This window comes from Mustela lutreola, chromosome 7, assembly GCF_030435805.1.
Source record: "Mustela lutreola isolate mMusLut2 chromosome 7, mMusLut2.pri, whole genome shotgun sequence".
Taxonomy (NCBI): domain Eukaryota; kingdom Metazoa; phylum Chordata; class Mammalia; order Carnivora; family Mustelidae; genus Mustela; species Mustela lutreola.
In genome coordinates this window covers 90,793,560-90,811,490 of record NC_081296.1, presented here as the reverse complement: position 1 = coordinate 90,811,490, position 17,931 = coordinate 90,793,560, and the positions used below count along the sequence as shown (strand labels likewise).

At 35.5% G+C, this 17,931-nt stretch overlaps 1 protein-coding gene across 2 annotated transcripts in view; it reads left to right on the top strand.

The window, feature by feature from the left end:
• Nucleotides 1-17,931, top strand: part of BAZ1A (bromodomain adjacent to zinc finger domain 1A) — a 92,978-nt gene that overhangs the window by 32,708 nt on the left and 42,339 nt on the right. For both annotated transcript variants that reach the window (XM_059181894.1, XM_059181893.1), the window contains exons 3-5: nt 1,092-1,235; nt 10,365-10,466; nt 13,645-13,732. In XM_059181894.1, coding sequence (XP_059037877.1) covers nt 1,092-1,235; nt 10,365-10,466; nt 13,645-13,732 — 334 coding nt within the window. The remainder of the gene's footprint in view (nt 1-1,091; nt 1,236-10,364; nt 10,467-13,644; nt 13,733-17,931) is intronic.

Below are 17,931 nucleotides of genomic sequence, written 5' to 3'. Positions count from 1 at the left end.
ACCCCAAAGATACAAATGTAGTGATCTGAAGGGGCACCTGCACCCCAGTGTTTATAGCAGCAATGTTCACAATAGCCAAACTATGGAAAGAGCCCAAATATCCATTGACAGATGAATGGATAAAGAAGATGGGGTGTGTATATATACACAATGGAATATTACTCAGCCATCAAAAAAGAAAGAAATCTTGCCTTTTGTGCCAACATGGAACTAGAGAGTATTATGCTAAGAAAATAAGCCAGTCAGAGAAAGACAATTATCATGTGGCCTCACTGATGTGGGGAATTTAAGAAAAAAAAAAACAAGGAGGGAAGGGTAACTTGTGATGGTTATTACGGAGGGAATGTGATGTAATGAGCATTGGATATGATATAACACTGATGAATCACAGATCTGTACCTCTGAAACCAATAATACATTATATGTTAGTAAAAAAAAAAAAATAGAGGCAATAGAACTAGTGAATAGGAAGTTTATTATAGAGATCAGAAATGCCAACAAAAGCTACGGTGAGAATAAAAAAGGTTATGATCAGGAGAATTTCAGAATTTAAAATGTTGGGTGCTTTGAAAAACTATAAGATCCAGTCTGTATAATGACATATTATGCCAGTGTTTTATTTTCTAAGCAGTAACTTTAGTTAAGTATATACTTGCTTGGGACACCTGGGTGGTTCAGTGGGTTGAGCATCTGCCTTTGGCTCAGGGCATAATGCCCCAGGGTTCTGAGATTGAGTTCCACATCAGGCACCTTGATCAGCAAGAAGCCTACTTCTCCCTCTACCTGCCTGCCTCTCTCCGTTTCTCTCCCTATCTCTCTCTCTGTGACAAATAAATAATAAAATAAAATCTTTTTTTAAAAAAGAATTTAATTGCTAAGAATTTTGATAAGTTGACCTCGTATTATTTTAAACTGTAGCTAACCTTTGCTTAAATTGGATGTTACAGATTTTCTATTTGGTTACATCAATGAGTCATAGTTTCTATGAAACAAAATATCTTTCAGTTGTTCAGAATAATTAGATTGTTCTGAAACATTTGATTATAAAATATCAAATAATTTCCATTTTTTAATGTATCCTTTTCTTTCAGGTTACAGTGTAGGATTTTGGAAGTCCTCCCTCCATCACATCAAAATGGCTTTGCTAATGGACATATCAGCAGTGTCGATGGAGAAACTATTATCATCAGTGATAGTGATGATTCAGAAACACAAAACAGTTCTTTTCAAAATGGGTAAGTGATTTTTTTAAATGTATTATTTTTAAGTGTATAATTTTTTAAATGTATTATCAGATTGGCTAATGATACCCTATTGATACAATTTTCTCTTTAATCCTTCCCTTTTTCTTTAGTAAGCCTACAGTGTAAATAAAATCCATGTAAGTGATGTGGTTCAACAACACGTGTTAGAATTTGCAAAATTGAAAGTACCTAGTTAACTCTAGTCAGCTGCTTAGGAATAACTGAAGTTTGCCTCATTCAGTTACACATACACATTCCAATTTGGTTTTCTTGGGAAAATTCTTTCTGTACCTTAATTAGTATACCTAATCACTTTATAGTGCATATGGAAATTGGTCATTTGACAGCCTGAGTCAGCTGAGTGTTCCTGGGCAAAAAATCACACAGACAAATATAGATTGGCATTGTCCGCAGGTAAATTTAAAATCTCAGCTAAGTCTTCAACTGGTTAAAAGTCTTCTTAAATGCTATTCTGTATGTTCCACAAGTAAGTGAAACCATATGGTAATTGACTTCCTCTGCTTGACTTATTTCACTCAGAATAATCTCCAGTACCATCCATGTTGATGAAAAGTTAGGTATTTATTCTTTCTAATGGCTGAGTAATGATATTCCATTGTGTATATGGACCATGTCTTTATCCATTCATCTGTTGAAGGGCATCTCAGCTCTTTTCACAGTTTGGCTATTGTGGACATTGCTGCTGTGAACATTGGGGTACATATGGCCTTTCTTTTCACTACATCTGCATCATTGGGGTAAATAGAGTTGTCAGGTCATAGCTGTTATACACAAACAGTGAATCATGGAACACTACATCGAAAACTAGTGATGTACTATATGGTGACTAACATAATAAAAAATTATTATTATTTTTAAAAAATTAAAATATATCCAGAAAAAAAAGTCTTCTTATGTTCTTTAGCTCTACTTCCTTCTCTGTTCTAGTAAGAAACCTAACCTGAGACTGCTTTTTTTTTTTTTTTTTTTTTTGGTGTGTGGCGGGGAGCATAGGTGGCACACAGTGCTACATTAGTTTCAGGTTTCCTGGCTGGTTCAGTCAGTAGAGCATACGATTGACCCTTGATCTCAGGGTAATGGGTTTGAGCCCCACACTGGGCATAAAGCTTACTTCAAAAAACAAACAAACAAAAAGACATAGTGATTCAATATCTCTCTGTACTTTTGCTATGTGATATAGTGATCCAGTATCTCTCTCTGTACTTACGCTCACCACAAGTATAACTACCATCTGTCACCCTACAATGCTATTACAGTACAATTGACTATATTCCCTATGCTGTGCCTTTGCATTTCTGTTACTTAATTCATTCCATAACCGGAAGGCTGTATCCTCCACTCCCCTTCACCCATTGTGCCCATACCTCACCCCTCTCCCCTCCATTGACCATCAGTTTGCTTTCCATACTTAGGTCTGATTCTCCTTTTTATTTGTTCACTTGTTTTTTAGGTTCCACATATAAGTGAAATCATATGGTGTTTGTCTCACCCATGTTGTCACAAATGTCAAGATCTCATCCTTTTTATGGCTACCTAATATTCCATTGTATATGTATGTATGTGTGTCTTCACTCATTCAGTTGAGTAAATTGACTTGCTATTGATGGACACTTGAATTGCTTCCATATCTTGGCTATTGTAAATAATGCTGCAATAAACATAGGCGTGGGGTGCATATATCTTTATGTTTTTGTTTTCTTTGGGTAGATATCCAGTACAGGAATTATTAGATCATATGGTATTTCTGTTTTTAATTTTTTTGAGGAACTTCCATACTGTTTTCCACAGTGGCTACACCAGTTAACATTCCTATCAATAGTACACAGGATTCTTTTTTCTCCACATGCTCACCAACACTTGTTTTTTTTATCTTTTTGATTGTTGCCATCCTGACAGGTGCAAGGTTTTGATTTGCATTTCCCTGATTAATAGTGATATGGAACTTTTTTTTTTTTTTTTTTAAGTAGACTCCATGTCCAGTATGGAGCCCATCATGGGGCTTGAACTCATTACCCTGAGATCAAGGCCTGAGCTGAGATCAAGAGTCAGGCGCTTAACCAACTGAGCCACCCAGGTGCCCAGCAATTGAGCATTTTTTTTAAAAGAATTATTTATTTACTTTTAGAGAGCTTGCGCATGCATGAGTCAGGGGAAGGACAAAGAGATATGGGCAAGAACCTCAAGCAGATTTCCTGCAAAGCAGGTAGCCTGATTCGGGGCTTGATCCCACAACCTATGAGATCATGATCTGAGCCAAGATCAAGAGTTAGAGGCCTATATACCCCTTGAGTGTTTTGGGTTTTTTAAGATTTTATTTATTTATTTGACAGAAATCACAAGTAGGTAGAGAGGCACGCAGAGAGAGAGAAGAAGGGAAGCAGGCTCCCTGCCAAGCAGAGAGCCCGATGCGGGGCTCGATCCCAGAACCCTGGGATCATGACCTGAGCCGAAGGCAGAGGCCTTAACCCACTGAGCCACCCAGGCGCCCCACCCACCCATTTTTAATTGGATTATTTGGGGGGGTTTTGGTGTTGAATTGTATCACTTTTTTATATATTGTGGATATGAACTCTCTGAGGCCACTCTTAACTACTTTATCTCCTTTGTATCTGAAATATCAGTAACTACCAAGTTCTGTACACAGTTCAGCTTCTTGTTTTATCTGACTTGAACTTACTGTATCTATAACTAGCATTTGAGCATTTGCTGTCCAGGCACTGTGCTAAGTTCTTTATATGCCTATCAGTCACTCCTGGAAGAGTGTTGTTATCCTTGTTAAACAAGAAGAACCTGAGCTTTAGTAATGTTAATTGGTGTTGCACAAGACCATCTAGCCTAGTATATTGCCTGACAGAAAAAACAATTTTTAGGTGAGTGAAGCATGACATGATCCTATATATTAAGTCTTTAGATGCATCTCATTTTTTTCTTGAGTTGCTACTTTATTAAGGACAAAAAAGAGATTTTTGCGTCCCTCATTGAATATAGAGTTTATGATGCAAAATTATTGAGTATTATGGTGGTTAATACATGTCCTTTAGAAGCCCTGACAGTAGTTCATGTGTTTTGTTTGGAGTGTATGAATGATTATAACCCTTAAATAGAGTTAATTATATATGAGTCTTGAAGGGTTAAATATAGATTTGTATATAAAAGACTTTATTTAAATTGATGTTTAAATATGGTAAGCATTAAATTTTTTCATTTTAAACGATTTATCAGTTAAGGCTATTTTATACTAACTTTTTTTTTTAAGTTTTTATTTATTTGAGAGAGCTCAAGCAAGAAAGCACAAGCAGAGGGAGGGGCAGGAAGAGGGAGAAGCAGGGAGCCCAATACGGGGGCTCCACCCCAGGACCCGAAGATCATGACCTTAGCCTATAGACGCTTAACCTACTGAACCACCCAGACACCCCTATTTTGTAGTAACTTTTAACCTAATCTTTCTAATTCTTATAGATGCTGTGAGGTGCTTTAGGATGAGGAATGTCTAGACTCTTAGGTTCAGCACTCCATTATTCAGCTCATTAATGTCCTTTCTCTTCCTTTTTTGAATATGAGGTACATGCATAGTTTGTAGCTGATTTGGTACCTTGAGTACAAAGCAAATTAATTCATAATCCCCATTAGTAATAGTAAATATTTTACTTGTTATATGTGGCTTTATTCCCATCAATTCTACTTCTGCCACGTATAACAAGCTTATCACAGAGTATTATTTAATTTGACCATGATTTCCTGCCTAAATAGCTTGTGCCTTATTCCATGAATATACTTGGTATAGAAAAAGTGAGTAAGCTAATTAATTACTTTATTCACAGGTATTTTAACCTGTTTGTGATTCTAAAAGGATCTGAGCCTTAACTATACATCAACATCATAAAATGCCTACTTATATATAGCTTGCTTCCATTGTATTCTGATATACCAGGAAAAGTGAAACATAATCATCTTGGGCCTTTGTTCTGTTATTTCTATCAATTCTATGACCTAAGTGAGTAAGAAATTTACTTCTTCTAGGTTGCTCCCTGACTGACATAATCTGGAGTTTCTCACGTTTCAGTAGGTGGGTTGAAAGGATGAGAATGGAACAGTTATTTATTGGTCATTTTCCATTACTTGAGCTGTATAACAGCACCCATATCTGTTTTCTTATTTATTTTATTCCTCAGAACCATTCTATAAGGGTAGGTGATCATATTCTTTTATCATTGAGGAGAAATGGAAGTTCAGAGTTAAAAAATGTTTCCACATCACCTAGTTAAAAATATCTGTGAGACTTACTAAGGCAGCATATTTAGAATTAAGCCTAGGTGCTCAAAATGGTCACCAGCATTCCAGGGAGGGGGTCGTTAAAATATATATAATATTTTCTGTTTTAGCCATTTTAAGTGTATAATTCAATGGCATTAATTGCATTCACAGTGTCATACCACTATCACCACTATTCCCAAAACCTTTTCTTTACCCCAGACAGAAACTCTATTACCCGTTAGGTAATAATGGTACATTCCCTTTTCCCCCTCCATCACCTGGTAACCTCTAATCTGCTTTCTGTCTCTGTGAATTTACGTATTCTAAATATTCATATAAAGTGAAATCATACTGCATTTTCCTTTTGTGTGTTGCTTATTTCATTTAGTACTATTTTCCAAGGTACAGCCATGTCGTACTATGTTGAGATTTATAATAGAGCTTTGATATACCTGTCTTAAATATACTTTAGAAAGAGATGAGGCTAATTTTTCTAATCATTACTTTTTATTACTCTACATTCCATTGTATGTGTATACTACATTTTGTTTATCCATTCATTTGTTGATAGATGCTTGAGTTTATATGAATAATAATAATATGAATATATTGATGAATAATTGATGAAATTGGAAATAATTGATTAAAATGAATAATGATGAAAATATTGATGAATATCTGAATATCAGAGTTTTATAGAGTCATCTCTAGGCAGATATTGTTTGAAGTTTAAAATTATCTTAAAAATATTATTCTAACCTGAAAATAGTATATGAACAAGGATACATTTTTGGTAACATTTTATAATCCTGGTGGTAATTTGCAAGAGCACAAGGAAAAACTAATTATTTTAGGAACCTTGAAAAGTGTATTGTGTATCCCATTTTGAAATACTATGCAACTGACTTCCTTCATGCAGTGTAATCTGGCTGTGATGATAGCTCTAGTTGATTCATTTTCATTGTTGTATAATATTTCAGGGCGTGAATTACATATTATCCAAGTGTCATTTTTAAAGAAGTAGACCTAATTGTTTTGCTAATTGTAGTTCATATATGAAATTTTTATGTGTGAGGTCAGGTTAGCATTTTAAATTCTAAAAATAAACAAGCAAAACACCACCATAAATAACCCCTGTGCTGAAAGCTTAATTATTTGATCTTTTGTCATTTCTATTGTACTGCTATAGAAAAAAATTTTAACTGCCTTTTTAGTGTCAAATATTGTCCATGGGATAGCAACAAAAACAATTCCCATTATGAGAAAATAAAAGTAGAACTAAAATTATATATATAATATATAATAAAATATATAATACATATAATAATATATAAAATTATATGTAATATAATATAATAATATAATAAAAATTAAATATATAATATAATACTGAAATATATTATATAAGATGTAATAAATTATATATAGAAAATATATAATTATATAATATATAATGCATATAAAATTATATATATACATATAACATGTATGTATAATATATACAATATGCCTAGTTACATATACATTATATAATGTGTATTATATATATATACATTATATATATGTGTGTATATATATACATATATATAATGTATATGTAACTAGGCATATTGGCATATTGTATATATTATATGTAACTAGGCGTATTGGGGCACCTGGGTGGGCTTAGTTAAATGTTTGACCCTTGATTTTGGCTCAGGTCATGATCCTCAGGGTTGTGAGACTGAGTCCCACGATAGAGCCTGCCTGCTTGGCAGTTTCTCCCTCTGCCTCTGCCCCTCCCCGCTAAAAAATACATATAACTAGGCATATTGAAATATGATATATTTATAAAATAAATCGGTGATAAAATTTTGTGAATAAATCATTGGAATGGTGATCTAATTTCTATAAATATAATATTTGGTGTTAATTTGCCAGTGTAGAGCTAGTAATAGATCTGTACTTGTTGCTAATAAAATCAGTCTCTTAGTTACAGTCATGGCTAAGATCATTACATTCAATTTAGTATTCCAGCTATTTAGGCCTAGGCTTTAGGAAGCAAAGGAGAAAAATTGTTAAAATGGGCTTTAAAAAAAAAAAATTTATTTATTTGACAGAGAGAGATCACGAGTAGGTAGAGAGGCAAGCAGAGAGAGAGAGAGAGGAGGAAGCAGGCTCCCCGCCAAGCAGAGAGCCCAATGTGGGACTTGATCCCAGAACCCTGAGATTATGACCTGAGCTGAAGGCAGAAGGTTAACCCACTGAGCCACCCAGGCGCCCCTTTATTTTTAGTATTATCTTTTAATTCCTGTCTTATAGGTGAATCCATATGATAAGCAGTTTCTATTGGTTTCCAACAACTGTACTTCCTTGGAAATAATCCAGTTATGATTTTATTTATATAGAATTTTGTGTAGGAGTTATAACAAAACTCCCATAAGAATATTTTCACTGATTGGAAAAAATGATTTTAGTTCTGTTGTGTTTTATCTTCAGAAACGAATTTTATGGGGAGCCTGGGTGGCTCAGTGGGTTAAAGCCTCTGCTTTCGGCTCAGGTCATGACCTCAGGGTCCTGGGATGGAGCTCTCTGCACAGCAGGGAGCCTACTTCCCCGCCTCTCTCTGCCTGCCTCTCTGCCTACTTGTGATCTCTGTCTGTCAAATAAATAAAAATCTTTTAAAAAAATGAATTTCGTGATATAGCAAGAAAAAAATAATTTTATATACACCCCAAAAATCACATTTTTATAGCCTTAAATCCATTAAGATAAAGTCCAAACAAGTTTTCTATAAACAAATAATATATAAATAAAATAAATATATTTATAGATTTATAACTGTGACTTAAAATATAATTATATACTGCTCCTGGCAGTAATCTTTTAAGTGCAATCTATATTATGCTTGATCAACCCCTTATATGTATAAAATGGTAGTGATTGATTAAAAAAATGATATCAAGATAAAAAATCAAGTCTGTTCTTGAACAACTGCTGCTGATTCATTAAGATCCTTTCTTTTTTCCCCTTCTTTTCATTCCAAGAAATTCCTTTATCAGAAACTCACATCAGTATTACTCTCTGAACACTTCGACTTCTCTCTTTGATCTGTTCTTTTGGGACTGTGATTTTCAAACTGCGGGTTATATAGCTTTGTGTAGGTTGTGAAATTAATTTAATAATGAATTTTAACAGAATAGAAAATATTAGCTGCATTCCATATAGTCAGGTTGAATGATTAAATATATTTCCTGTGTATACTGGGTCTCAATGTAAAGATCTTTCGTTCTCCAACTAGAAACTTGAATGCAGTTAAAGGTGAATACTTCCATTTTATTTGTGTGATTGTCTCATGCATCCCTTCTGTCTGAGTCTCTCCACACCCCCCACCTTGTGTGTACTGTATTTATAACACGTTGGCTATATCTGACCCTCATTGCTAAATGCTTCCTTTATTGTCCTTTCCTATCATTTTCATCTCAGTCACCCATACTCACATCCTTGTTATATATGTACTTGCATTCACAGAGGCAGCTTATCAAAAATCCAACCACTTGTCATCTACTGCCACCACGACCACCCTAGTCTGTAATTGCCATCAATTCTCACTTGGTTCATTGCACTAGCTTTCTAATGGATGTCCCTGTTTGCACTCTTGCCCCACAGTCTGGCAGCCAGAGTAATATTTCTGAAGTGTAAGTTAAGTCATTATCTCTCCTTTATTCAGTATCCTCTAGTGTCTTTTCAGAGTGAAAACCAAAACCCTTATTATTTGCCTGTAATCTAGCCCTTCTGCTTCTTCTCTAACCGGATCTTCTTCTTTTATTCTCCTTATTTATCATTCTTATGCAAACCATGACTACTTCCACCTTAGGGCCTTTGCACTCTTTTCTCTCTTCCTTTAAACTCATTTTCCCAGGAGTTTCTCCTCAGCGGTTCCCTCTTTTCTTTCAGATCTCTGCTTAAATGTTAACTTCTTATCAGCCCTATCTCGTCAGTTGATCAGGGCTGTCACTTTATAATAGAAAGTACCTATGAATTCCTTTCATAGCTTACCACCTACCCTGCTGCAGATTTTTGTTTCTTCGCTTGCCTCTATGTCCCCACTATGTTTCTTTTTCGTTCACTGTTTAATCTTTATTGTTTAGTTTGGGGCACATAATATACTCTTAAGTATTTATTGGACAAATGGATGAAAGCATCCCCAAAGGAAAGACGAGATGAGAAGTTGGTGGAGACGAGGATTAAATTATACCCTCTGCCAATTCTTAAAACAGGGTGAACTGTATTATCACCACTTTTGCTCTTGCTTTACATAGCTATTAAGAAAAAAGCTTAAAAGCAAATCCAAGAGCTATTTGTTTGCTTACAGATTTATCTTACCTAAGGTGCCTGGGTGGCTAAGTTGGTTGAGTGACTGCCTTGGGCTCAGGTCCTGATCCTGGAATGCCAGGATCTAGTCTCGCATTGGGCGCTCTGCTCAGCAAGGAGTCTGCTTCTCCCACTGACCTTCTGCCCTCTCATGCCCTCTCTCACTGTCTGTCTCCCAAATAAATAAATAAAATCTTTTTTTAAAAAAAAATTATCTTACCTGAACTGGGTACTTTGTGCTTTTTCATCTTTAGTTGATTTCTTCACAGGAAAATTTATTGAATGATTGAAATACATACCTAACATAAAATAGTGCTTTGTACTATTTTGGCTAATAGAATGGTGAGGGATGTTAGTAACTTATAAAATCCTAGTTAAACTAAAAATGCATTAGATTCTGTTACAGTGTGTTCTTAGAAACTGTATTTCTATTTAAAATCTCAGATTTTCAAACAAGTTATTAACTGATTTATATCTTTGCTTTTTTTTTAGGAAGAAAAAAGACGCAATCGATCCCTTATTATTCAAGTATAAGGTGCAACCCACTAAAAAAGAATTGTATGAGTGTGCTATTGTTAAAGCAACACAAATAAGGTAAAACTCAGTATCTCACCCATGCTGGTTAAAAATAGAATAACTGTGTTCAATTAAGATTCGCTATAGAACAAACAGTGTTGCCTGTGATTGTTTCCCTTTTTAAAATAAATGTACACTTATAGACTGATAAAGTGAATCTTAATGGACTCCATGAGCCCTTTGTAACTAACCCCAAAGAGTCTTCAGTCTAAAAAGTTATGAAGGATCCTATTTGCAAGGTACTTCTCATGAGAAAACTCAGTTTTCAATGCTGAGAAGTCTGATGGTACTTAGAAATAGGTCACATTTGTAATATTTTATTCATTAGACACAAACATCTGATCAGTCTCTTCTGTTCCTTCAAGTTAATAATAGCAAATTAGTATCCTTAAAAATTCCTGTTTGAGGGACATTTGGTTGGTGTGGTCAGTTAAGCATCTGACTCTCAATTTCAGCTCAAGTCATGATCTCAGAGTCATGAGATTGAACCCCAAGTCGGGCTCAGTGCTCAGCATGGAGTCTGCTTGGGCTTCTCTATCTCTCTCCTTCTGTCCTTCCCGCTGCTTGCACATGTGCTCCCCCTAAGTAAATAATAAAATCTTTTTCAAAAAATTAAATAAATAGGGCGCCTGGGTGGCTCAGTGGCTTAAGCCGCTGCCTTCGGCTCAGGTCATGATCTCAGGGTCCTGGGATCGAGTCCCGCATCGGGCTCTCTGCTCAGCAGGGAGCCTGCTTCTCTCTCCCTCTCTCTCTCTCTCTTTCTCTCTCTACCTGCCTCTCTGCCTCCTTGTGATCTCTGTCTGTCAAATAAATAAATAAAATCTTAAAAAAAAGAAAAGAAAAGAAAAAATTAAATAAATAAAAGAGGGATGATTAGTGGTTAATATTTAAAGGAAATGATTTTAGGTGACACAGATCTATTTTTAGGACAACCCCTATTGTTGTGTGCTGATGTTAGGCCCCTAGTCATCTGAAAGTAAATTGACGCTATCAACCATTGATCAACTTGCTACCTAGTAGTCAATCTTGCATTTCATTTGATGTAAAATGATTTTACTTGGGGGTGTCTGAATGGCTTAGTCAGTTACACATGGGCCTCCAGCTCAGGTCATGATCCCAGGGTCCTGGGATCCAGCTCCTTATTGGGCTCTCTGCTCAGCAGGGAGCCTACTTCTCCCTCTCTTTCCTCTGCCTGCCACTCCTCCTGCTTATGCATGTGTGCTCTCTTGCTCAAATAAATAAATAAAAATCTTTAGAAAAAAATGGTTTTACTTATTCTCATATACCTCTTGCCTCATATATTCTCATATGAGTCCAAAGAAAAGTGATAATAACCTAAGTGTTGTGAATTCCTGAGTCATATATATTACTTTCTTTAAGGAGGTGAGTGTAGTTTTTGTTTGGTTGGGTTTGGGGGGTACATCATTAATTAAGATCTTTGGAGTGGGAGCACCTTGCTAGCTCAGTCAGTTGGGAGTCTGCCTTCACTCAGGTCATGATCCAGGGATCCTGAGATTGAGTCCTGCATTGGGCTCCTCCTTGTCCATTGAGGAGCCTGGTTTTCTCCCTCTGCCTGCCTCTCCCCCTGTTTGTGTGCGCTCTCTCTCTCTCTCCCCGACAATAAATAAATAAATAAAAATCTTGTTTTATAAAAATTGAAAAAAAAGGTCTCTGGAGCATTCTGCATTTTATTATATGCCGAAGAATAGTATTCCCAAAATAATGCTCATAGATTATGCACACTTGTTTTTAACTATTTTTTTTAAGTAGGCTAGTGAGTGCCATGTAGGACAATACGATTCTTTTTTTTTTTTTTTTTTTTTTTTTTTAAAGATTTTATTTATTAATTTGACAGAGAGAAATCACAAGTAGACGGAGAGGCAGCCAGAGAGAGAGAGGGAAGCAGGCTCCCTGCTGAGCAGAGAGCCCGATGCGGGACTCGATCCCAGGACCCTGAGATCATGACCTGAGCCGAAGGCAGCGGCTTAACCCACTGAGCCACCCAGGCGCCCGACAATACGATTCTTGAGCACTGGTGTGTTTATTCAGTAGTCAAGAGATAATTAACCTTCTTATTATTATGAAGCCAGGATAGCACAGTAAGCCAGTAAGTACGCACAGCAAGCCAACCCTTTCTCTCATATAGTCCTTTCTATAAGAAAAGCATATACATTTTTGAGGAGACTAGTACTTTAAAACTCCTACATTGTTTATTCACTCTTAGAAGCTTTTAAGTTGGCTTTCTCTTGAAAGAAATACATAGAATTCAATTAAAACATTTACTTTCTTTCCAGAACTTTTCTAGAAATACTTGGGTATTTTGGCGGATTTTTTAATTTGTTTTGATTTGGTTTTGGTGGTGTTTGTTACCATTGTGGTGGTGGTTTTTGAGTTTGGGGGCAAGGGAAAATCAAAAATAGCATGTTTTTGGAATCTTAATTCTAATTCTCTTTCATCTTAATCCCATGAATTTGTTTGCTGCCTTTTGAAGGCAGCAAATATGAAATATTTTAGAATTTGAAACAACCTGTGTTCAAGAATGTTCACAATAACCATTCAAATGTTGACCTACTGGGGCGCCTGGGTGGCTCAGTGGATTGAGGCCTCTGCCTTCCACGCAGGTCATGATCCTAGGGACCTGGGATCGAGCCCCGCATGGGGCTCTCTGCTCGGCAGGGAGCCTGCTTCCCTCTCTCTCTCTGCCTGCCTCTTTGCCTACCTCTTTGCCTACTTGTAATCTCTGTCAAATAAATAAAATATTAAAAAAAAAAAAAAAACGAGTGTTGACCTACTTAGTGTTATATGAAATCTTATAGTCCTCTGATTTTAATTTTTTAAAGAATTTCAACGGTGATATTTGTAAGAATGATCATCAAATTTTCTAAAAATTAGGTTTACTCTGTAGTATATTTTCCTTGAGGTTTATTTGGTTTCTAAGTGGTTCTTCTGCAACAAATGCATATACTATGTTCATAATGGACATTTATAATAGATCCACTTGTTGATCTTTTAACATTCTACATAAATACTTCTGTATAAAGTTTCTCATAACTTCTACATAAATGCTATTGGAAAATGAAATATCCTTCTTTTCCTCAGCTTGAAATAGAGGTTATGGATTTACGGAGATTATGAAGTTCAAACTGAATTCTTTGATACTAACACTTTACACTTTCTCCTCCTCTTTCCCTGGTAGCCGGAGAAAACACTTATTTTCTCGTGATAAATTAAAGCTTTTTCTGAAGCAACACTGTGAACCACAAGATGGAGTCATTAAAATTAAGGTAATCAGAACAGTGAAATTATTTATTGGAAGGAAGAAAAAAGAAACGGGTTGTATTATAAAGTTGAAACATTGCAGAAATGTTATTTTAAAGTGTTTGAAAATAGTTCTCTTTTTATCTGGAGCCAGTTTTTAGTAATTTTCTATTTATTAAATACTATTTTTGCAATTGCTAGAATTGCTAGATGGCTCAGGTACTGCACTTTTTTCCCCTTTGTAGAAAAGATCAACCAAGACAGGTAAGAGTAATATATGGAAAACTTGGAAAAAGGAAATGTTATAGGGGAAGGGAACAACTGTATTTTTCTAAGTGGGATCCTGTCTCACAAAAATAAATTCAAAAAACAATGCTAAAATAAGTTCTACTAGAGAGAAAAACAATTCATATAATAAAAAGAACATCAGAGACCTATACTAAGTAGATAGATTATTTGATTCATAATCATTAAGAGGAGGAAAATCAAGCTTAGAAGTCTCACATTGTAAAGTAAATAAAAAGTTAAATGGTAAAACTAGGACTAGTTTTTTTAACTGAGAAATATTTAACTCATATTGGAAGAAATACTAAGTAAAAAAGCAGTAGAATGGGTAGAGAGACGTATGCATGTGTCAAAAATCAGCTACTATATGCTTAAGATTTGTGTATTTCATAATAAATAAATGTTCCATCAAAAGAAATGGAAAAAAAGAAGATATGAGTTTATGTGGAAAGTACTATTTCAAGTCTCTACAAACCAAGATAGATTATTTAACAAAACTGGGACACCTGGTTAACTTGGAAAACAAAATTAGAACTAACTCAAAGGAGAAAAAGGGAAATGAAATAATTCTTAATGTTATGCATGCTAAAGTACTTAGGAGGAGCAAGAGAAAAGAAATACCAAGAATAAGACTTATTTGACAATAGAAACTTAAGGTAGGTTCAGGGGTACCTAGGTGGGTGCCTGGGTGGCTCAGCTGGTTAAGCATCTGGCTCTTGATTTTGGCTGGGGTCATGATCTCAGAGTAGTAAGTCTACTTGGAGATTCCCTCTGCCCCCCAACTTGCACCTGTGTGCACGCACACACTTTCTTTCTGTGATAAATAAATAAATTTTCAAAAAATAAAAATAAAAATGTCATGAATAGAATTGAAAGACAAGTGCTAGAGGAAAAATACTTTCAGTGACTATAGTGAGGAGCTCAAAGCAATTAAAAAACATAAATATCCTAGTAGAAAAATAAAAATAGGCATGATCAAAATTCACAGTAGATGAAATATAAAAACTTGAAAACGTATGATAGAATCATCTGAAATAATTTTGTTAATGTGAGCATATTTATGTATTTGTCTTGGTAAGAGGGAAAAGCTTAAATTGTGCTCAATCTGTGGCATTGAAAATCACAGATAGCCATGTAAAAAGATGCTTACAAAAAGTTAATGATTCAGGTATTTGTGAGAAGTGGCTAGAACAGTGCTGGCACTGGTAAGCAATCTGTTATATATGAAATAAGTTATAGTATGTTTATCATAAATAGCAAGTTGACCAGTTTCCCTAACTTATAAAAATGTCTTACATATCGATGAATAAAAACAACCCAATTGGAAAAAAAATGGTAAGAAGTATTGGCAGTTTTTCACCAAAGAAAATAAACATTCAGTAGACATGAACAGACATTCAACTTTACTTAATAATAAATAAATGAAAATTGGGACACCAGGATGGCTCTGTCAGTTAAGCATCTGCCTTCTGCTCAGGGCATGATCCCAGGGTCCTGAGTTCGAGTTCTGCATCAGGCTCCTTACTCAATGGGGAACCTGCTTTTCCCTGTTTGTGTTCTCTCTCTCTCAATCTCTCTCCTTCTGACAGATAAAAAAAATAAAATCTTTAAAAAATAATAAATGAATGAATAAAAATTAAAGTGACAGTACACGTTTTTCTCTTAGAGTGTAACGAAAGTTATTAGTGGTTAGTCTAGTATACTTGCACACAAACCCCAGAACAACAAAGTTTAATACCCAATGTGAGTATAGTCCACTATTAGGAGTACTCAAGAACACGAAGATGCATTTGTTTATTGTGTTGTGTGTGTATGAATAAGAAACATTGGCAATTGATGTATTAAAGCCTATTTTGACCTTTTTTAAGCATATATATTTGAGAAGAAACCACCCATATGTTTTATATTCATATTTTTAAAGGACAATTCTATATATTCAGGAGTTATTTATGTGGGATAGTCAGCAACCATCTTAATAGACTTTAATACAAAATCTTAATAGATTATTGATTTATTATGATGCCCAGAACTGATTGAGTTTTAAATGTTAAAAGTTATGTTCTACCATGATTACAATTATTACACAGAAAATTTGATTCCCAGTTGAAGTGTTAAAAAAAATTAAAAATTTTATAAGATTTTATTTATTTATTTGACACAGAGAAAGAGAGAGAGAGAGAGGGCACAAGTAGCAGAGTGGCAAGCAGAGGGAGAGGGAGAAGCAGGCTCCCCACCAAGCAGGGAGCCTGATGCTGGGCTCGATCCCAGGACCCTGGGATCATGACCTGAGCCAAAGGCAGATGCTTAACTGACTGAGCCACCCAGGTGCCCCTAAATATTTATTATCATTATTTTCTTACACATTTTCTGAAAGATACTACTGTGAATGGCATGTTCGATTTTTTTGGAGAGAAGGAATGATGATCTTGGCTATTAGACCAAAAATAAAAAGTTTAGAGTTGGACTTGGATGAAAGGTGAACAAGTTTTGAAACTTTTGGATTTAGCAAATATCCTAAAACTGCACAACTTCTGATAAAAAAAAAGAAAAAAAAAGTTGACTTTTCTGAACTTAAATCTGAATTGAAATTTGTTAAGAATTTATCAGCATTGGACGCCTGGGTGGCTCAGTGGCTCTGCCTTCAGCTCAGGTCACGATCCCAGGATCCTGGGATCAAGCCCCACATCGGGCTCTCTGCTCAGCAGGGAGCCTGCTTCCCCCCTCTGTCTCTGCCTGCCTCTCTGTCTACTTGTGATCTCTGTCAAATAAATAAATAAAATCTTTTAAAAAAAGGAATTTATCAGCATTTCTCTTTTTTGCCAGATCAGCTTTGTAATTTGATACGTAAAGTCTTTAAGTTAAAAAGTCTCTCACCCCCAATTGGAGGGAAAATCTAAATGTTCAGCACTTAGGAAATGGTTGAGAAAAATTAATTGGGTTAATACAGTGGACTTGTAATGTTAAATATATGGGTTATTTATTTACAAAGAAAATTCCATACAAAATAAGTCAAAAGCAATGCAATCCAAAAGCAATGTTTATCCAATAAACATAATTTTGAAATAGTTTTAGAATTTAAGAAACGTTTGAAGGATTCCTGCATATTTTATAGGGGGAAAACCCTTTGAATTATGGTTTTCTTTCTGGGAAAGCTGATTAATGATAGATTAAGTGAACCAGCTAAAATGTGTATTACTGGGTAAACAGTTTTTGTGTGCATACACACACACACACACACACACACACACACACACACACACTGAAATATTACCCGGCCATCAGAAAGAATGAAATCTTGCCATCTGCAACAATGTGGATGAAACTAGAGGGTATTATGCTAAGCGAAGTAAGTCAGTCAGGGAAAGACAAATACATGATTTCACTCATATGTGGAATTTAAGAAACAAACAAGTGAACATAGGGGAAGAGAAGGAAAAGTAAAATAAGATGAGAACAGGGAGGCAAATCATAAGAGACTCTTACTCTTGGAAACAGACTAAGGGTTGCTGGAGGAGAGGGGAGGGAGAGTTGGTTGGGGTAATTGGGAGATGGAATGATGGGAGGGCATTTGAGGTAAGGAGTACTTGGTGTTATCTGCAACTAATAGATCAGTAAATTCTACCCCTAAAACTGGAGAAAAAAAAAAAAAAAACAGGGACATCTGGGTGGATCCGTTAGTTAGATGGCTGCCTTTGACTCAGGTCACAATCCCACAGTCCTGGAATCCAATCCCGCATTGGGGGCGGGGGGATCCCTGCTCCTCGGAGAGCCTGCATCTCCCTCTCCCTCTGCCTGCCACACCCCTGCTTGTTCTCTCTCTCTCTCTCTGTCTCTCTCTCTCTGATAAATAAATACCTAAAATCTTTTTAAAAAAACATACGGGAGAGAAAAATTTTAAAAGTGTATTACTATGTATTAACACATGAAATTCTAATGTTTT